Source organism: Lichenostomus cassidix, chromosome 4 (assembly GCF_008360975.1).
Source record: "Lichenostomus cassidix isolate B80296 chromosome 4, HeHo_3.0, whole genome shotgun sequence".
Classification (NCBI taxonomy): domain Eukaryota; kingdom Metazoa; phylum Chordata; class Aves; order Passeriformes; family Meliphagidae; genus Lichenostomus; species Lichenostomus cassidix.
This window is the reverse complement of record NC_139484.1, coordinates 16,883,900-16,904,510: the sequence shown is the minus strand read 5'-3', so window position 1 is coordinate 16,904,510 and position 20,611 is coordinate 16,883,900. Positions and strand designations below refer to the sequence as shown.

The following is a 20,611-nucleotide window of genomic DNA, read 5'->3' as shown; positions in this document are numbered from 1 at the left end:
AGGGTAGATCTCTCTACTCCCCACAGGATGGACATCTGCGGGTCGCTCTCCAGAGTGAATAATAAAGTCAAACGGCACATTCTCCACATGGAAGACCCCGGCATCCCTCCACCTGCCTTCTGCTTTGCCCTCTCCTCCCACCCAGGCAGCAGCATCTCCGCAGGCTGAGGAGAGCCGGGAACCCACCGGAGCCCGGTAGCTCGCTCCTTTTCACCGCAGGAGTCAGAGTTCCTCTTCTCCAGGCTCCGAGGTACCGGGAATCCCTCCCGCTCCTCCTCCCGCTGCCGCGGTCCCTGATGAGTTTCGGTTTCTATTTCTCCGCCGCGACGTTGCCGGCGCTGTCGGGACACTCCCGAGGCACTCCCGGGGCACTCCCGAGCAGTCGGCGGGCGAGGGATGGCGGAGGGACAGCGGCAGGGGGACCGGGGGAGCGGCACCGGAGGTATGGACCGGCGGGAGCGGAGCGGTCGGGAGGACACTGGGAGACCCTTGGGGACGGGGCATGAGGGGCTTCAACGTGTCCCGGTGTGCAGCACGCGGAGCAGGAGGAAGACCATGCCGGGAACAGACGGGGATTTTCCTCTTTAGTTCCATGTGTGATGGGTGAGAAGGGTGGGCAGCGAGTCTCCAGAGGTGTTAGGTATATCGATGTGGGTTTGCTGATGACCACCATTCACTCTTGGGCATCCTGGGTCTGAGACACTTGTGCTGGAGCAGAGCTACATACGACTAACTGTGTAACCTGGTGCCTCTAAGTCAGGAGAGCATCTGCAGCCTCTCAGCTGTAGACAAGGAGGTACTTCTTTCTGCTGTAAAGAGGCAATGTGTGGATTTGCCATCATTGCTTCTCCTGCATCTTGTAAAATGCTTGACTTGAAGGCATCCCATCCGCAAGGCTGTGACAAGTCTGGGGTGGCCAGATACCTCAGGAAGTGCTTTGTCTCCTTCAGACACTCTCCACAGATGTGCAAAAGCAACAGACTGTACTTCTGCTGTGATTTCACTGGTTGTCTTGGGGGCTGGTGGCACAGCAGCCTAATAGGTGGAGAATGGTCTTTTAGTGTAGTGTCATCCAGCATGAAACAAACCAGTGGGTAGGCAGGACACTGAAACCCCAAGGGGCCCGAGAAAACAAGTCATACACACTTGTCTCACTTTTTGCTGAGAAGCAGAATCTCTTGCTGAAAGCAGTAGCACCCAGAGATCGTGGGGAGGGGGCCAAGGTGGTGAAGATGCCTGCTGCCATAGCATGACCATGGTGTCTGTCTGTGTGTGTCCTGCAGAGCACACAGAGTCGCAGAAGAACAAGGAGGTGCAGTGCTCAAACCATGATGCAACACACATGCTCATTCTCTCCCCTAATGGGAAGCTTTCTGAACACTGGGCTAAGGCTTCAGCAAACTGCCCCAAGACAAGGTAAGAAGCTTCCACAGGGTGGAGGTATGGATGGCAATAGTCAGGAAATGCAGCTTGCTTTTCCTACAGGTAACATCCAAGAGTTTGAGGCACGTTCCTGTTGAAGAGAGGGAACTGAACATTTACAGTCCCAAAACTTTATCTTAATTTTTTAACCCAGCCAAAGGTGCCTGGATTTTGAGGGTGATACCAAGATCTGAGCTGCTTGGGAAACACATGAGACAGGTCTCTCTCAAACTTAGTAAGGATCAGTAGAATATACCAGAGCAATGCAGATGACTTGCAAACCACACATGGCTTTGGAAAACTGCAGATGAAAGACACAATCATGTCTGAACCTTACCACCTTCTGATTAAGCTGTGAGGGTAACCATCACCTACAAATGGCCCAGCAGCTTGCTGTGTGACTTTCTGTTATCTTGCCCAGGGCAAGATAACAGAATCAGGCTAAGCCTCGTTCTTTTCCAGCTTCTCCTGGAGCAAACCACAATCCAATCAGTTAGCCCTGCTACAGCAGGCCAGCATAAGAGAAGGGTGAATCAGCTTACAGGTGACCTATAGTTTTCCATGTATTTCCTGCTAAAAGTGATAGGGCTTGGTGAGCAGAGGATCTTTGTCCTTTACTTTGTCTCACAGCACAGCATCTATTTATTTTGATTTTTTTCCCCTTATTTTTGTAGGCTGGTGCGAGAACTGGGAAACCGAAATATTGTTCAAATAGCATGTGGGGACCAGCATGCCATGGCACTATCCAGAGGTAGCCTCTATCAAGAACACTTTTCCTCCAAACAGGAGTTACACTTTCTCTGAGAAGGCAGTGTTTGTACTAATTCCAGTAGTTGGTGACACCATTATAGAGTAATGAGCAGTGGGGACACAAAGTACACTGGCTATCAGTGCTACTCCTTCCTCCCAGTACCAGTGACCTGCATCTCCCTGTCTGTCTCCAGTTCTTGAGCACTGCCCCTCCACAAAGGTGTGTTGTGGAGAGCAGACATGGCTGCCCCACTCTGCGGTCACCACACCTGCTCATTCTTAAATTGCAACACCTTTCTGGTTGGGAACCTCTTACAAGTGTGACTTTAGAGGTGGAAACACCTGGCCTTTATCTTGCTGTGCTGAGTCACATGGGCAGCATGGCACTGTCCCAAACTGGTCAGAAGCAAACAGAAATTTGGCCACACATGATGGTCGTGCCTTGGAGCTAGGTCCCCAAAAGCTACACCAAATTTTGTTCCTACTCCCAAAGGGCAAATACTCAAGGGAAGCAGTGAGGCAGAGCTGATTTCTTTTGTCCTGTGTGTTAAGGGGGTGAGCTCTTCACCTGGGGCCAGAACAGCCATGGACAGCTTGGAGTTGGGAGACAAACCACGCCTACTCTCAAACCACAGCTGGTAGAAAGACTAAAGGGCATCCCACTTGCTCAAATTGCTGCTGGAGGAGCTCACAGCACTGCCCTGTCACTCTCTGGAGCTGTGTACTCCTGGGGAAAGAACAGTTTTGGACAGCTGGGACTCGGAGACACAAAAGGTAAGGAAGGAGATCACCATGAGGGTATTTTCCTGGTCAGTGAGCTCACCAAATTGCTCCTCAGTATTGTCAAGCTCCTGTGGAGCAGCAGTGGACAGTCAAGTCCTTTGAAGAAAGTATATCTGGGTAAGTTCTTTGTTTCCTGGCTAGGAAAGACATGCAGGAACAATGGATTTAGGGGTTGTATTTCTACAGAGAACTTGCAATCATTTTATGTGGCTAATTGGATAGCATGGGCTTTTAAAACCTCTGAGGTCTTATGGGCCTATTTCTACTCCTATCCCCTCTCAAGGAAGTTTTGCATTAAAGAAATTAATTTTATACCTCTTTATCTTCTTTAATTCTATTAAACACAAGGTGAGAGGAGAATTAAAATCACCCGTTGTCTTCAAACCTAGAAGGCTAGAGAAGAGTTGCCCAAGGCAGACAGAACCTGAAGACAGCACAGTCTGATCTGAATGAGTCCACACCCTTGAAAATCAGATATTTTGAAGCCAAGTACCATTTGGCAAGCAGATGTGAAAGTACTGCATTTTCTTTCAGACCAAAGTAAATGAAAATAACGTAATACGAAAAAGACAGAATATTATGAGAAATAGTATGTTATAGCAGAGGGAACACAACCCAAATCCAAGTTGTAATTACGTGAATTGCTGCAAGAGAGGACTGAAAAGTGCTTAATCCTCCTGTTTTCTAAATTTTTCTGTACATGTGATCCCCCAGCACTCTTCCAATTTAGCAGTATTTTCTTCTTTCCAGACAGGGACTGCCCATCCTATGTTGGAGCTTTAGAGCACTGGAAGACTGTATTTATCTCATGTGGGGCAGATCACACTGCAGTTCTCTCCAAGGTGAGTCTGCAATGGAAAGTCAGCATCTGAGACTTTACCTTGTAAGAACAGATACACTGCTAAAATCTGCAAGGAGAAACTGGGATGGTAATACCTGCTTCCCCCTGAGTCTGAAGGTGAACCCCAAGGGATGTTATTGAAGCTATTGGGAAAACAGGTCTTTTCTCATATTCCTGTCACCTGCATGCAATCTTTTTCAGGGTATGGTGAAAGGGAATCCTGAGGCAAAAAGGTGCAGTTCAATTCAGTACTTTTGGAAAATATTTTCTTTTTTATAGTATATTGGGTTCTTCAGAAGATGTGAACAACATCTAATTCACTAGGGTTTACTCATACAAGTAAAATTCTTGAGCAACAGGGAGTTATTCTCAGGAGTTAAATTGCTTTTCTCAGGAGTGACATGATTTGGACTTCACAGTGTATGATTAGGCTTGATGCAAAGTGAGCCCTACTCATGTTTTAATCAGGGATCTTTTGAATCAAGTCACATATAACATGTGTCTTGCTGGCTTTCACTCTTGGTTGTGACCATTTGAATGTTGCTAATAATGCAGTGATCTCATTGTTTGTTTCTTCATTTCAAGGAGGGGCTGGTGTGCACCTTTGGAGCAGGAGAGTCTGGCCAGCTGGGTCACAACTCCACCCAGAATGAACTCCTGCCTCGTGTGGTGGCTGAGCTGTTGGGAGCAAGGGTTTCACGCATTGCCTGTGGCAGGTGGGAAGTGCCAACGATGTGTCTCCTCAGGTCAATGCATTAGGGGAATCACTGTAGAACAGTAGGGAGGGGAGTCACCAAGGTGTCCAAATCCCTGTATCCCAATAGGTCAGCATTGTCAGAGTATCCATCCACTCTTCAAGTACAAGCCACCCTCCTGCCAGAGCCCCAGTGAGAGCAGAACCCTCAGCCTGTCGTGAGCAGAGGGAGACAGATGCAAAAACCACCAGAAGCCCTTAGTCCTTTTCTCTTTTAAACAAAGGGTTCCAAAGGGCAAAGGACTGTCAGAAGCTGGCATGGGGAGAGTCACTGAATTTCCATCCAGATTGACAAACTGGTGGCTTCTTAGTAAAAATTGGAGAGCAGTGATAATTACCCAGTCTCACTTTGCCCTTCTGGCACTGGGCCAGAAAAAGCCTCCTGACAACTCACCTGGGTTTGGTATCAGGCTCAGCAGCACGGAAGTTGTGCTTTTAAAAACAGAAGGGTGTGAAGCAAGCAAGGTGTAACACTATTTTTGTGTTTGGAACCAAGGTAAATCACAAACATTAGAGGATAGCATAGGAGATCTGAGTCCATGTGTGTCTTTATTGCTGAATGTTTATGCAAGGAAGAGTTCTAACACTTTGGTTAAGATTCTTTGTCTGGACTCTCAGGACTTCTAAAGAAAAGCCACAGGTCTACACTCTGAAAATGCATCTGTAAATTCTCTTCTGTCTTGCCCAGTGGTTTTTGCTTATTATGACTTTTTTTTTTTTTTCCCCTGAACAGAAAACACACTCTGGTCTATGTCCCTTCCTTGGACAAATTCTATTTCTTTGGTTCTCATGATGAAGGACAACTGAAAGATAAGAAGAAGGCGAATCAGTTGATACCACTTCCCATCAATTTACCAGTGAATACTGGAAAATCCCGCCGAAGTAATGACCACTGCAGATGATTACAATCTATCTTTGTTTCTTCCATGGGGATGTTTTCTTTCTTGATTTCATGTTTACATTGAGAAGCAAACATCATGTCTCATGCTTGCTTGGCCATCCCAACAAATTCTACCATGAATTATTAAATTTGCTGCTTGATTATCATGGGTAATGGCCTCATAGAATCAACTTCTCAACAGATAACTACTACCTGAAGAGGTTTTTTACTGTTAACTCTCTGAAGATAATGACTGCCTCTTCAAATGTTCCTGTGACAATCTTTTTGTTCTTTCACAGAAAAGAATGCATCAAAAAAGGGGAATAAAATTATTGCAGAAGTAAACCAAAGTTTTGCCCGTTGCAAGGAGGAGAACAAGGTATGCACACATTTGATCATAGCTTCTGATTTTGCCACTGTCTACGTTACTGCTGGAAAAAATTGGATTTCCCATTGTGCAGGTAGCACTCCAATTTTATGTATGTCTATTGCAGTTTTTTCTGTGCTTACCTACAAACTAACTTATATTGCAGTTATATATATGTTCTGTGATTAATGCATCTGGATGCTGGATGACCATTAATTTGTTCATACTTAGGCTGAAATATTCTTGTAATGATTGGCTTGAAAAAAAAATAATTCCTTCTGCTACACTAGTAATTTTGTCAATGTTTTCATGCATTTCACACAGAATTCATTTTTGAATGGAATTGCCACTCTGGAGGATAAAGAAGTGGATGCATGGATTTCTAATTCTCAGCGCTGGGAGACTATAAAAAGGTAGGTCAGAAACTTGCTGTTTGGGTTTGGTTATTTTTGGTCTTTTTTTTCCTGATACATGGTTTTCTCTAAAAATTATTATTCTTTGGAGGCTATTGTAGGAACTGCTGTTCAATAATTTAGCCAAGGCACAATCTTGTACCAGCACTTCTCACCTAGTTTTTGCACAGGAAAAAGAGAGGTTGATAAGCAACAGGAACAGAGCAGATGTATTGCATGGCTTCAGAAGCCTGTCCTTCAGAAGCATTTTGAAAGCTTGGCTAACTTGCAAGTAGATGTTTCCCTGACCACTTTTAGAACAGTTTGGATCATACAGAAATTGGCTGCTGAGAGGGTGGGAAAGGGAGAGTTCTTTCCAGATCTCAATAGGAAGGGCCTGACAGCAAATTACTTGATAAATTAGGTGCTTCAGTGAGAACAGAACCAGGAATACAGGGAATGAGTAAATCTAATGCCCCTTCAGGTTCTGGGAACCCAGGTTTTTTGCTGCAGTAAATTGGTAGCCTGATCACTAATTCCTTGAGTACAAAGTCTTCTGCAACTCTGTCAAGAGTGGTGCTAAGAAAAGTTTTGTGTGGTCAGTGCAGACACACTCATGCACGTGTTTTTTGTATTTTCAGACTTAAAAACCTGAAATTGAAAATATTGACTTTTTGTTTTTTTATTATCAGGAATATCAGACTGATCTTTTCATCTGAGGCTTGCATCAATGGAAGCTTCCTGGACAAAAGGTAGCACACACTGACTTAGACATAACAGAATACATTGGCTGCATGTAAGATGACCAGAAAGTGTTATTTTAGGCCACAAATGTAGAAAAGATTAGTTTTATCTGAATTTGCAAGAAGCAAGTCTGTATTTTTCAGACCTTAAGCTAATATTAAGATTTTTATAGCTCTGGTCCTACTGAAATGTGCTAGAGAAGCTCACATTCTAGATTATCCTATAGTGATATTTGGCAGATGTTGATAATCCCTTCAGGCAATATTACAGCTCTCAAAGGATCCATAATAGCTCCTTCTGGCACTGAAGTGGAAGTCATTTTAGGGTGAAATACAGGAGTCTACCATTAATAGTTCACAGCCACACCGGACAGAAAGGACAGGATATTATTCAGATCATAAAACAGTGACTTGTGTTGTCTATCTTCTTAGAATACATGAAATTATACCCACTGGAGTTGGGTCTGAACTTTCCAAGTATTTTCTGATGTTACGATGCTTCATTATTCAGTCAGTAGAAAAAACATTTAGAGTCCTTTTTGGTTTTTTTTATGTTGTAGTAGAGACAAACATTTCAAAACTTCCAAAGAAGTCTCAGGTGTAGACATGTCAGAAGTGAAACGTTTTCACAAGAAGATCAGTAAGAAGCAAACAGTCTACCGGGAGGTAAGGATTTGATATAAGGATGTTCCTTACGCACCTACTGAGGAGATTTGGATTTGTGCATGAAACACAGGAATTTGCCTAACTGCTTTGGCAAAACATAAGTGTGTTTTAACCTTTGTCTCTTCTTTTTTTCCCTCTGAAGGTGCAAAAGGAGATTAGGAACTTACTGCCATCATTGTCTTCCTCACCTATCTCACCTGAAAATTTCAGAGTCTACTTGATCTTGCCTTTCCTTCTGCAGGGGAAGGATGGAGACTCTTTCCTTGCTCTGAGTCTTCTGGCTGAAGCCATTATGAAGCTCCAGCCAGAGGGCCTGCAAACTCTTGGTAGGGTTTTATGATGATAGAACTGAATGATTTAAATGCTTGCTATCATTTTCTCCTGCAGAACTAGAGTTATTATTGCAGATATAATGTGCTCCAGAGCTTGAAATAATTGCTTTTGATAGACATAGAAACAAAGGGACTGTGCAGCAAGACACAAGAATTTAAAAAATTCTATATGAGGTTTACTAATTTTGGTAGTGCAAGCTTAAACATTTATTTTTAAAATTCACTTGATAAAAAAAGAAAAAGCAGCTTCACCCACATATTGCAGTGATTAATATGTTACCTGTGACTTCAGTAGGTGTTTTCTTTACAGAATGCCTATGGTCCAATCTAGAAACACCCTTTTTCAAGGAGCTGGTCATTCTGTATCAGAAGGCTTCCCAGAAAAACCTGTCTCAATTTGTCCTGGAGATCAAAGCTGGCGTGCCAGACCGCATCCTCAACCTGCACCCAGCTGAAATAGTGCCTCTGCAAATACTGCAGATGCTTTACCAGGTGAGAAAGGGCTTGAATCCCAATTAGAAGGGTGTATCAATGTAGCTTAGAGTATTTTAATACTTCTCACTTGTTGAATTCTCTGGGTTTGACACTGCATCAGGAATCTCTTTGGCTCTACACCAGCACAGTTTTGAAGGAGTCCTGTTTGAGTTGTGCCAAACTTACCCTCCATAGAAATGATAAGCTAAAGCATGTTATAGCCCCTGGCAGGAGAAGAATGCTTTAACTGCTGTTAGAAGTACGTGCATTGATGCCTACAGAGCCATGGATGAGGTGTCTTCTATGTAACATGCCCATTTCCCCTTCTGTTGGTGAGATCTCCCACCTCAGTAGCTGTTCAAAGCATTCAAAAGGCAACTGACCTGCTTGGCACATTGTGGCTGCCACAGTAATGCTGTGTGATGTTTTAAGAGCCTGTTAACCTGAGAAATTGTCGGGCACAACACTATTAGAACCTCTTTAGCTGCACATGAACAAGGAGAACAAAGAGGGCAATAATTGTGTTCTTCCAGACAACCATACTTTCTCCTTGTGGAGATGTTCAAAGTTTGTGAGAGTCAAGAGCTCAAGCACACAGTATAAATCAGAGAGACTTGTTAAATTTTGTTCAGAGTTGAATATCCTTTTGGCTGAGAATGCAGAATTGGGCTTCAAAGTTTAGATTCTTGAATCTGTATTTATCCAGATGAATAAACTCAAAAATGCAGCAGGCCTGCTCTGTGATTACATGATTTGGAGCTTTTCATGTTCACTGTCCCCTGTGAATATGCAAATATTTTTGTCAGGCAACAAGCAGGAACATGAACAGGGAACCACAGAGTGTCTTCCAACATGAAATGCACTCCAAGGGAAACATACCTTTCCTGATGGAGTCCTGTTAAGGGATCTTAATTGTAAAAGAAAATTGCTTTCCTGTTAGTCTCTAATTGGCTTTCTGAAACTTCTCACTGTGGAGCACTGTGCTACTTGTAGCACTTTTATCCCTTAACTTCTGTGCAGGGTCTCGGAGCTCTTTCTGCAGAAAGCCCTGTCAGTCCTGTCCTGCCAGACAGACACACAGCTCACTAGTTCTGCTGCTGATACATTGTGTGTCTCAATGCAGGTGAACTCCAGAACTGGTTTCAGAGTACCTGAAAACATCTTCTATGTACCTGAAGTGAGAGAGATTATCAACTTATGTGCATTCTTAAAAAAAATAGTAAGTATAAACTTTACCAGCAGTGTGAAACACTATCTTTTTCTTTTATTTAAATAATTGATATATATATGGAAGTCAACTCTTGAGACTAACCCAATACATCTCAAAGACATTTCATTTTCCCTAGTCCTCCAGTGCTCTAAATTATGCAAGCCCTCTACCATCCCAGTGTTCCCAGCAGCTACAATAGTGCCTTTCCTGAGACGACCCCTGGTTCTGAGAGTTGGAGCTGCCCTCCAGCATCTCAAGCAGCTTTGTTTGCTTTGAACTAGAAATCACTGAGAAATAGCAGAATGAGGGATGGTTGCTATACTTCTTGTTACTCTGGATTTTATGATATTTAATTAAGAGGAATATTTTGAGGTGTCTTTAAACTTTTTATTTAGAAACCCTATTGAGCATTTCAATTTACTTATATCTTAAAACAAAGCCCTGGTAATAAAAAAAATAATCTGTAATGTTTCTTGATGATATGGAGTGAAAATTAACTACCAAATGCAGTCAGTGGCAGAGGAAGCACTATGAAATGGAAATGTGCATAGTAGGGATTTCCTTTGGCAAAAAAATGTAGCTTTTTTGGCAACCTGGCTGGAATTTGTGGAGCAACTGCCTCATTCCTTCATAAGCTTTTGTTTGCTAATGTACCAATTTTGTACCAATTAACCAGAGTGGAGGAGAAGGTTGAGAAACAACATAGAAGCAAAAGCCAATTAGGACATTACCTGAAGCTGCTGCCTTATCTCACTGGAGGTGCAACAATTTGAATTATATTATTTTTATACCAGTATTTACTTTTGATATTACCTATAATAAACCCAGCAGTTTTTGAAAACCATGTACCATAATCTGGGTATCCAGGACATTTTTACTATGTGTTTTGGTTTAGCTGAATTATGGAAGATGCTGTTAAAATCACTCAGTTTCATTCTTGAGGCACTACTGCAGACAAGTGTGCCTGCACAGAGAGGTTAGATGCCTTTTTCTCACTCACAGGAGTGTGTAGAAGCTGTTTTTTGGAAGTGAACTTCTGTTAGTGTAGTGCTCATGCACACAAAGGCTCATTTCACAGACACGGAACTTGCCAGGGTGCAGACTGGCAATTCAGTCTGCACACATACCCCTGAACTCTGGTTTTGCAAGGGAAAACCAACATGCCTTTTCCTTCCTTCCTTGTCATTTCAGGAAGTCCTACGGCAGCTGAGCAAATACCCATGCATCTTTGATAGGCAAAAAAAGATCGACGTTCACATTACAGAATGCAGGGCTCTGGCCGGTATCTCTTTTGTAAGTGCAGCCAATTTTGTTACCAATCAGAAGAGATAAACACACTGCTAACAGACTATTACCTCAATCCTCAGATACCCTTTATAGGTATGCTATATGAAGCATGGAATTTTTGCATCAGAAGAGAATGCCTTCTGCAAGACATATGGAGAATTTTAAAATCTGCCCCAGACCAGGAATTCAGGAAGATGTTAAAGGTAAGATACCAAATTGTATAACTTCTTAGCTCTAAATACCTTGCTGCTGTGTGTTCCTTGATTTTCATTATTACTGAATATTGGTAGAAGGGGTTCAGTATCCCCTGAGCATACAAGAAAAGAACTACTCATCAAATTATAAAACATGTTCCATAAATTTAGAGTGTAGAGTAAATCTGTATTTTACATTCTTATTCAAGGTAGCTTTGTTAGCATGAGATAAATGCAAGTGGCAGTGCTATTTACTGTGAGTTTGCTTTGGGATAATGAAATAGAATTCCTCATTTGTCAAAGTCCTGCACTATTACTGCTAGACTGACTTTTGAGAGTCCATGCTGGTTTGCTGTACATGAAAACCCAAGTGTCAGGGGAACCTGAGCTTGAGGGGTCAGCAAGCAACACAGCCACAAAATTACATTTCTCTCATAAAGATGCTGTCTGAAGGAAAAGGAAGGACAGTACTGGCCAGAGTGATGGGAATCTGGTTACAGTGCTGCTGTCTCCATGTGCCTTTAATCTGTGGCTTCCACAGAGACTCAACGGTTGTGGCAGTTGCATTTCCTGCAGGAATTGTGATGCTGGCCCTGCCCTACAAGAGCCATTAGCTGGCTGATGTGGGAACAGGACACCTGCCCAGAGCAGAGTTCAGCTCAGGGACCTAGTGCCCCACCAGTCATTAACATGAAGTCTGGCACCACAGGTACTACAGACCTTGGTGCCCTGTTACCCAGTTCTGGTGCTTTCCAAGTGAGCTTCCTTGCCAACCAGACCTGTCAAAACTTTTCTTTCCCATACACTTCAGACTCACAATGGCTTCCAAAGCTACCCTTCCTTCCTACTTCCTCACTACACCAGCTGAGAGGCATTTATTTACAGAGGCAGTGAGGATGTGTTCTGTACTGTCTTCTAGATTTCAAGCCTCCACCAATTGTACAAGCTCTAAAAAACAGCTGCCCTTAGCTCGAGTCAGCCTTTGGGTGCACCTCATGTGAGCACTGCCTTTTACATTATCTGTTATTACCACGGCATTATTTGCCCAGCAGCAGCCTGAAAAATTTGCACTGTTAGTATCCCACATTTACAGCTTGGTGCAGCATTTACAGCTTTCTGCATTTTTCAGCAGGTATAGGACATCAGTGTGTTTTGTGGTGCAGATGTAAACTACCCAAAAGCAAATAATAAAAAAGAAACATTTATCATAGTATTGGCCTGTCCCCTCATAGCTGTGTCCTGTTAGAAAGCTTTTCAGACAGTACTGAGAACTTGGTATGTGGGACTCTCATCATGGCCCTAGAAAGGAAAAAGCTGCAGGTACTGCACATACAGACATGGTTATCATCCAAGAAAGAAATATCTTCATTTAACTCAACTTTTGTTGTTAAATACCAGCCTGACCTTTTTTTGTTCTTCTGATAGTGAGACAAACATATTTCAGTACACACATATGGTAAAAAACCCCAAAGCTCTCAAAGAGAACATTCATATCCTTGCATGTTTTAATTTTAATTTTGTTTATTCAGTCAGGGTACAGTTCTTGCTCATGAAGATGAAGGTTTTAATTAGTACCACTGCAAATGCACAACGCTCTTGAAGGGATAAAACAAAGGGAATTAGTGCTTCTTGTTACTCCTGCTCTTTATCTGGGTTAGCAGTAGTTAACAATGGGCTGGTGCTTCATACAGTTCCAGATATTACCAGGAAAATGATGCCAGTGACTACTGCCAGAAGGAAACTCTCTCAACTGCAATACTTGAGGCCATTAAACAAATTACATTGATTTAGAGAAGCCCGGGGGTTAACAAAGGCATCACACTAGTTGTGCCTAAAAAGCTTAATCCCCATCCAGGTCCACAGGTGAAAGAACACATAAACTGGTATGGTAACAGGAAGGAGGAGGCTGTAGAAACACAGGCTGTTCGTGCTAGTGCAGCCCTGGGGGAAGGATTCGTCCACGCTGGCCGAGTAGAAGAGGCCTGCTAGGGACAGGAGGGGAACGAGCACAGTCAGCGTGGGCAGCGAGGGCAGCAGCCCCGCTCCGGCCATCGCCGTGCCCGGGGCTGCTCAGGGCTGCTCCGAGCCCTCGGCCGCGGGCTTCTTGTGCGTCCTCCGGGCAGCCTCCGGAACCATGGTGGGGATGCCGTCGATGATGGGGTACGCGATGCCCAGCTCCTCGTTAATCAACTCGTTCGTAGCTTCTTCGTACCTGACCACGCAAGCCGCAAGGGAGGAGAAACACCCAAGCAAAACGTGAGGAGGAGTGACTAACCTGGGTTTGCCCAGGGCGCAGCTCCCCCGCTCCTCACCTCAGCGGCCGCTTGGAGAGCGGGCACACCAGGAAGCGCAGCAGCGATGGCTCGGGCGGCTGCGGCCGCGCTGGGCCTGGGCCCGAGCCCTGCTCCTGCTCCCGGTCCCGCTGGTGGTGGCAGTGCCTGCCGTGCCCAGAGCCGGTCGGTGCCGCCCGGGGCCGCAGCAGGCGCAGCCCGGCCCCGCCGCGCAGCATGGCCGCCGCTTCCGCCGCCAGCGCCCGCCTTCCCGCCCCGCCCCGGCCCGGCCCGACCCGCCTCGCCCCGGCCCGCCTGGCAGAGTGGGGAATATGGCAGGGTTGTCTTAAATCACGGATGGCTTTCCGTGTAAGGTCGTCGGACACTTTCGAACCTAATCAGTGGAACAGGCAGCAGCCAGCATTCCCCAGTCAAGGACATCCGGGAACTAAAAAGCCTTAAGGATGCAGTCAATCGAGATGTTGATGTGCGTCTGTAGATACATTGCTAACTTGGCAAAATACTCAAGGCCCACGTGTCCTGTAGCTGAACGATGTTCGTTACGATACTAAAAGTCGCCCCCACAGGGCAAACATTTTGCCCGGGTGAAGACCCTTCCCCTGAGGGTGTGTGGAAGCTAGCTGAGGCTATGTAACTTGTTTGGAAATTACTAACCCATCATAGCAGACTTGGAAAATTACTAACTCTGAATTTCTTTGTATAAATAATGGCTCGAAGAGTCTGGTGGGGTGTGCTTGATTTGTGGAATATCACCGAGTACCCAGGTTGGCACATCCCTAAAATAAATAATCAGCGTCTCTCTCGGGTGTGTAATTACTGGCATGTCGCACCCTGGAGGAAGCCAGTTTTGTGGGCAGCACGGGTGTCTCTATCTCTGGGTGTCTTGGGCGTTGCAGGTGTCATTTTTTGGGGAGAAGGGAGTGGATGAAGGCGGGCTGTCCCGGGAGCTGTTCAGCATTGCAGCCAGGACCCTCTGCCAGCCCGGCACCAGCGCCTTCTGCCAATTCGATTCCGGCCTCGTGTGGTTCCCCAGACAGGTAAGGCAGCCCTGCGGTGGTGGATGGGGATCACCCATGGGAAAAGGCACTCACAGCTTCCTGGTGTGCTTGTTCCTAAGGAGGCCTCAAGCTGTGAGGACGAGGACACCTTCCTCTTGATCGGGACGCTGTGCGGAATGGCCCTGTATAACCTGTGCTCGATGCCCATCCCCTTCCCCAGGGCTCTCTACAAAAAGCTACTGGGCCTGGCCCCAACTCTGGAGGACCTTGAGGAGCTGCAGCCAACCGCGGGACGGTAGGAACCAGGCATGGCCTGAGCTTCAGCTGGGTCTCCTGCCTTGACCATGCACAGGGAGATCCCAGAGGCTGAACTCAGGGCACCCGTGGCATCTACATTTGCCATTGTGAAGCTGCTAGAAGCCACAGATTTCCAAGGAGGTCCTTGTCCAGGGCATGGGTGTTGCTCTCAGAGGCTGGTGTTGTCAAAACAAAAAGCCAAGCCTCGTGTTTTAGAAGGTGTCAAATCTCTGCTCCGCAAAAGCTTAAGTTCACACTGTGAATATATAGTTCAAAACACTTTGGGCTGTTGTTTGGACTTGGAAGAACTAAGGATCCAATTATTAATGCTGGGGTTCTTTTCTCTGGTTTACTAATTATCAATTTCCACAATGTTGTTTTGCACAAGCACAGTATTACCAAATGCTGCTGTTGTGCCAATTCTGAGAACTATAGTAAGTGCTATAAACAACCAAGAAGATGAGAACCCCATCCCATGAGCCAGTGACTGTGTTGAGGTGCTAAAGAGTCCTCAGTGAATTGGAACACAAAATTGCCTGCAGTACTCAGAGAGGTGCTGCACCCCAAAACAATCCTCACTAGTTAATGTCTGGAAAGGAGGCTGTGGTCCCAAGCCCACTTGTCACTGAACTTTGTGTAAAGTTGTCCTTACTTTAAGGGCATGGGGATGGGCTTGCCTGGAATCCTTTTTTATTGGAGGCATTTGTGCTCAGCTCATGGCAGCAGCATGATGAAATTTCAGGGCCAAATATGACAGTTCTGTGTGAGTGTAGGTGTTTATATGTATGCATTTAAATACTGCTTTTCCAAGATAGTTTTCAGCAGAATTTGAAAGTGCACTGAACAGTCATGTTTTTTCTCTCATTTTTTCCATTTTGTTTTTTGACAGGAATCTTCAGGAAATTTTGAATGAAGAATGTGATAACTTGGACATGAACTTCACGGTAGGTTTCCACATAGGTACTCAGGTAAGACAGTATGCCAGGGCAAATGACACAATTTGTCTGTAAACTCAAACTAGTGCTATGTCAGACCCTCCAGGAAGAATGAGAGATGTAGCACATATATATCTGTCATATATAGATAGAACAGCCAATGTTTTAATTTATTTGTGTAGATAATGGAAGAAGGAGATTCCATGAAGGATGTTGAACTTAAAGAAAATGGTGCCAACATTCCTGTCACTAAGGATAACAGGTCAGTTTTATTTTTATATTTCTTATCCTGTTGTCCTGTTGCAAGTGTATGAAATAACATGCCTGTACCCATCCCCATATACTGTTAGAAAACACTGCTTCTGTATTGTGCCATTGGTCTTGGTCCAATAGGTTGTACACACTCAGTTCTTGCTGTACTTGCTGCACATGTGCCACACAGTGGCAGTTTGTGCGAGTAGTGGATGAGAAGGGGATCCTTAGATATCCTGGTATCTGCATATGCAGATATCTGGCATTAACAGGAAAATCCCTGACAAATGTAAAAAATAACCTTGAAAAGTACTTTCAGGGAAATACGATGATTTGTGTGGGAAACCCAGCTATAGGTACACCTCTGTAAGGGGTTTTCTAGAGCAAAATGTTTCCTGCTTAGTTACATGTATAGAATGTATCTCGGATATAAAGGAGAAGGAGCAATCTATCAATAAGGTTTTGTGTCAATATTAATCTTGGCAGAGGACAGAGAGAAATTCTGTGTCCTGAGTTATGCAGATGACCTGAGGACCCATAGGGATCCATGAAAGGCCTATTTAGGAAGCTTGAAGTATAGCATTTACATTGAGTTGATTGTACAAGTACAGTGTCACTACACAGATCCCCATCACAAGTAGAGAGAAGAGTGAAACTATTGATTAGCAGCTGTGCAAATATTTATTTTGATTTCAGGGAAATTCTTTGGCATTCAGTGCGAGTTAGGTCTGCTAGGTGCCATCTTTATAATGGTCAAGTGTCTGATAGGATTTCATTGGAGTGTTCCCATGAAGTACAAAGATTGTAACCAAAATTAATCCATTCTGGCTAGCATTCTCTTTAATTTGTGAAGATCCTCCCAGCTTATTCAGTGAATAACTAATTGCCAGTGATGACTGGTCTCAGTAAAGACCGAGTCTGTACAGTGCAGCAGGTCATATGGAATAAAGGAATAAGGTATCAAGTTCTCTAGAATTCTACTTTTAGAAAAGCACCACCAATGCTTGTTTGGTATCTGTTTCAGGAAGGAATATGTTGATTTGTATGTGGATTATACGTTCAATAAATCAGTACAGAAGCCATTTGAGGACTTTATGCAAGGGTTCTTAAGAGGCTGCCCAGCTAGAAATTGGAAGATGTTTTCCCCTGAAGAGCTGCAGATTCTTCTCCAAGGACACGAAACATTTGACTGGCATCTGCTGGAAAAGGTGTTGTATACAAGCACAGTGCCTTTCTGCTCTGTCTGCTGAGTATAAACTACTTCTGACCTGTTCTTTCATTGAATGCATAGGGCATGAACAGATGGACAGAAGCTCTAAGGACTTTCTCTTGTTTTGATTTGTGACAATTTTCTGTTTCTAATCTACATCAGCTACAAGAATAAAGGGGAATAAGTATCAAGCCGTAACTCAGGGATTGTCGTATGAATCTTTGAAAAACAGATGAACAAGCAGATTCCAGAGGTTAAGGGGATTTGAATATCTATGAACAGGATTATAAAATTTATCAGATAAAATATTGCTTTAAATATAAATGGAAATATTGAGGATTAACTGGCCTGTTTTATTTTTGTCTCCTTGACAGAATGTGAAGTATGTACAGTATAAGAAGTCAGATCAAACCATCAGGAAATTTTGGACTGTATTTCACAAGCTACCAGAAGAAAAAAAGAAAATGTTTCTTGGTAATATATCAGGCATTTTAACCTTTTCATAACCCTTTTCTTTCCCCCACAATGCACATTTTAGATGGTTGCACATAGACATTTCTATAGTATAGTTCCAAACTACAGCTTTTCAACCTGTTTGCCCCTGCTGCTGCCACATTTTCTAGTGAAAACCACAAAATAGTAACACAAAGAATTGCACAGAGACATCTCTGACCCTCCTCACATCCCTTGAGGTTTGTCTGTATGCATTGGACCACCTTGAAGATTGCAGTTACTTTATACTTTACTTTTGTGGTTGTCTTGTTGGTTGGAAGCCTCAGTTTGTGTGAACACACTGGGTTCATGTAAGCAGTTTACCTTCCTCAAAGGGTTGCAGAAGCTAAGTAATCCTTTCTAAAGGCAGAAGGTCAGACCTAGCCTGGCCTTTCTCATCCTCAAGGTCTATAATATAAAGTAGAAGAGGGCTTGTGATTACTATGAATCGGTAGGAGACTTTAAACTGCATTCAGGTGAAAATTCAACGAAGCAAATACTTAGCTTAGGAAAACAACTGTATGTTTACATTAATTTCCCTTCATGGTTTTCATTATTTTCAGTTAACATTATTTTGTTTTGTTTTTTAATTTGCTAACTTATTCTTGTTTGGTTTTTTTTCATTCCTTCAGCTTTTTTGTCGGGATCTGCCCAAATCACTGGCTATGGACTGGAACGTTTTGGATTTAGGATTCAAGATCCTCACATAGAAAATCCAGATGAGTTCTGTCCCCGAGCCAATACCTGCCACCTCATCTTGTTCCTCCCCAGATACAGCAGTAAAAAAATACTCAAAGAAAAGTTGCTTTATGCCATAGAGCATAATGAAGGTTTTGGCGTTGCCTAATTCTGGGATAGAAACACTTTAAAGCAAAAATAAGAAAAGAAGTCTTTGTTTTGCTTGTCATATTTTCTCTTAATAACTCCAATTTACTGGTTTCTACCCTGCCTTATTTTTACTGCACTTTATAAATGCCTGAGTCTGTGTATTTGCTGAGATTTTATATTGCTTATAAAATTGATCTTAGACCAGATACCTCATAGTTAGATTGTAAAGTTAAGAAAGAGGAATCCTGTTTGGAACACTTCAGAGAAGTAAGCTGATAACCAAGTGTATTTACATGTTTGTTCAGGCAGGGTCTGCCCTGCTCTGGTTGTCTTAAGACAGTGAGCTCCCAATGTTGCCTTTTCCAGCCTGGAAATGAAACTCAAGATAATTTTAGTATAGGAGGTAGTAGAAAAGTGGATCTTTATTGGAGCTCCAGCAACAGTTATGGAAGAATATCCAAAAAAGCACACCCTCACAGGGGAGAATACTGTTTTGTAGGTTTTAGGAAATTAGCATTGTTGATGAAAAACACCAATTAGGAGGACAAGTGGTGATGCAATTTCCTCCAGGTCAAACCCCTTCTCTGGAGCCCCCCACCCTTGGTACTAGGTGTACTTGTTTATGAAAACAGGTCTCAAAGACCTTGGTTCCCAGGAAGAACCAAGACAGGAGAGGAGCCCTGGACCCCCAGGGCTTGGAGCTCTGGAATGTGTTTGGTCTTTCTAGCTGGGGAAAAAGCTAGGGAAAAGTACTAGGAAAGCCACAAAGATACAGAAGAAAAAAGGGCAAAAATCATACGGCATCACCAGCAGCAGGGATTCTCTGATTTGTACATTTATACATTAGCAGACACACAGACAGGATGTGCTAAGCAGTCATCTGTGCAAGGCAAAGCTGGGGTAAGGTTTTCATCTGTGTTACTTAAGGGTTCTCTTGGGGAGCAACTAAATAATGAGACTGAATTCAAGGAGGAGTCTGTGCTCACCTGGATATGGCCTATGACTTATCTGAGAGAAATTCTTAGGAGGGAGATTTGATCATTACTAGATTTTTTTTCAAAAGCTGCACTGATGCATTGTAATAATACAATTTTTTGTTATTTAATGTGATAACTGTGATATTTGTCATGTTTCTTTATATCTTCTAAGGAGATGTTTTGCAATTAAATCATAAAATTTTAGGCTTGCAGGTCAGCTCTGTCTACAGAGCCTTGTGGACATGAGGCTTGCAGGGCTTCTGGAATCTCATTGTCAAAGCAGTGCAGAGCACTGGCAGGATATTAACAATGTCAGGCAGGATGTGTGTTTTCTGTGTATTTTGCTATGTGGAGAGAGGGAGAGAAACAACAGTCATGATTTTTCAGCAGTCTCCTCTTTTTGGTGTGTTAAATGTGTCAGGGGACATCCACATGTAAAGAAGACTTCCACTGTGTTGAATTAAATGATGATGGATTAAATTTCCCCCCCTGTAGTTGTGTTCTTCCTTCCTTATGCATCTGCCTATGTAGATAAGCATAGCAGGCAGTGTGTCTGTGTTCTCTGTCCTCCTTGGTATGGGGAGCCATTCACAAGTGGAGTCAAAGGCTGATGTAAGTGTATTTCAAAGATGCATTGTCTATGCTGAACAAATCAGTCTTTCCTGTCTGATGCAGAATGACATTGTTACTTACAAAAAAAAAAAAAAAAAAAAAAAAAGAGCAGCAAGCTTCCTTTTAAGTTACAGTATGTAATTAGAAAAAAAAACTTCAAGCACCCACCTCAAGCTCCGGGACAGTACAGGAAAGCAGGTGGCACGGAAGTGTTGATAGGAAGAGGGGACCTAGGACCTCAGAGGCTGGCAGCTCCCAGCTGAGGGGAGCGATGGGACATGGCCTGCTCAGACCTAACCCCTGTCCCCCTCATCCCCCAGGGCAAACAAGACCTCACAGGGATGCTTACATCCTCTGGGAAAGGCACCACTCTGCTGCAGGTGTATTTTTGCAGAAAGAGGGAACTGACAGGAATCCAAGTTGCCCACATCTCATGCCTGACTGATGCTGCCACACCACCACAGATTTCTGTTTTGGCAGCTTAGACTGCTGTTCTTCATCAGCCTGCTCCTAGCTGCTGTTTCCCTTTTTATGATTTTCTAAACCTCTGGTAGGACTTGGAAATCCATTGTGATCTTCTGTGCTGTGCAAGTGCACAAAAGATGTATTCTCTTTGGATTTCAA

At 43.7% G+C, this 20,611-nt stretch overlaps 3 protein-coding genes across 4 annotated transcripts; 1 reads left to right on the top strand and 2 right to left on the bottom strand.

Moving 5' to 3' along the window:
- The first annotated feature begins 19 nt into the window (after positions 1 to 19).
- On the top strand, positions 20 to 19,859 carry LOC146437944 (putative E3 ubiquitin-protein ligase HERC4). 2 transcript variants are annotated; one of them, XM_085058046.1, is made up of 23 exons: positions 20 to 442; positions 1,284 to 1,416; positions 2,097 to 2,173; positions 2,725 to 2,946; positions 3,706 to 3,797; positions 4,382 to 4,512; positions 5,284 to 5,432; positions 5,730 to 5,809; positions 6,122 to 6,210; positions 6,882 to 6,941; positions 7,493 to 7,598; positions 7,741 to 7,924; positions 8,241 to 8,422; positions 9,528 to 9,623; positions 10,806 to 10,907; positions 10,982 to 11,104; positions 14,283 to 14,423; positions 14,504 to 14,679; positions 15,571 to 15,625; positions 15,799 to 15,878; positions 16,893 to 17,076; positions 17,453 to 17,552; positions 18,203 to 19,859. In XM_085058046.1, the coding sequence occupies exons 1-23, from the start codon at positions 397 to 399 to the stop codon at positions 18,415 to 18,417; spliced, it is 2,823 nt and encodes a 940-aa protein (XP_084914172.1). In that variant the 5' UTR covers positions 20 to 396; the 3' UTR covers positions 18,418 to 19,859. The 2 variants fall into 2 exon arrangements, with proteins under 2 accessions (XP_084914172.1, XP_084914174.1); XM_085058048.1 differs by having other exon boundaries at positions 21 to 442; positions 14,507 to 14,679.
- PIGY (phosphatidylinositol glycan anchor biosynthesis class Y) lies at positions 12,599 to 13,147 on the bottom strand. Its single transcript, XM_085058050.1, has one exon. It carries the CDS (start codon positions 13,145 to 13,147, stop codon positions 12,917 to 12,919), a length of 231 nt encoding a protein of 76 aa, XP_084914176.1. The 3' UTR covers positions 12,599 to 12,916.
- PYURF (PIGY upstream open reading frame) lies at positions 13,166 to 13,627 on the bottom strand. Its single transcript, XM_085058049.1, has 2 exons — positions 13,408 to 13,627; positions 13,166 to 13,307 (listed from the first exon to the last, which is right to left on the bottom strand). The coding sequence occupies exons 1-2, from the start codon at positions 13,602 to 13,604 to the stop codon at positions 13,166 to 13,168; spliced, it is 339 nt and encodes a 112-aa protein (XP_084914175.1). The 5' UTR covers positions 13,605 to 13,627.
- Positions 19,860 to 20,611: the final 752 nt, after the last annotated feature.

Bases quoted from the DNA above. Each gene is read 5' to 3' on its own strand.
- LOC146437944 (XM_085058046.1), top strand. From the start codon at position 397: ATGGCGGAGGGACAGCGGCAGGGGGACCGGGGGAGCGGCACCGGAG. The intron at 443-1,283 runs GTATGGACCGGC...TGTGTCCTGCAG, and splicing joins CCGGGGGAGCGGCACCGGAG to AGCACACAGAGTCGCAGAAG. The intron at 10,908-10,981 runs GTAAGTGCAGCC...CTCAATCCTCAG, and splicing joins CTCTGGCCGGTATCTCTTTT to ATACCCTTTATAGGTATGCT.
- PIGY (XM_085058050.1), bottom strand. From the start codon at position 13,147: ATGGCCGGAGCGGGGCTGCTGCCCTCGCTGCCCACGCTGACTGTGCTC.
- PYURF (XM_085058049.1), bottom strand. From the start codon at position 13,604: ATGCTGCGCGGCGGGGCCGGGCTGCGCCTGCTGCGGCCCCGGGCGGCA. The intron at 13,308-13,407 runs GTGAGGAGCGGG...TTGCGTGGTCAG, and splicing joins CTCTCCAAGCGGCCGCTGAG to GTACGAAGAAGCTACGAACG.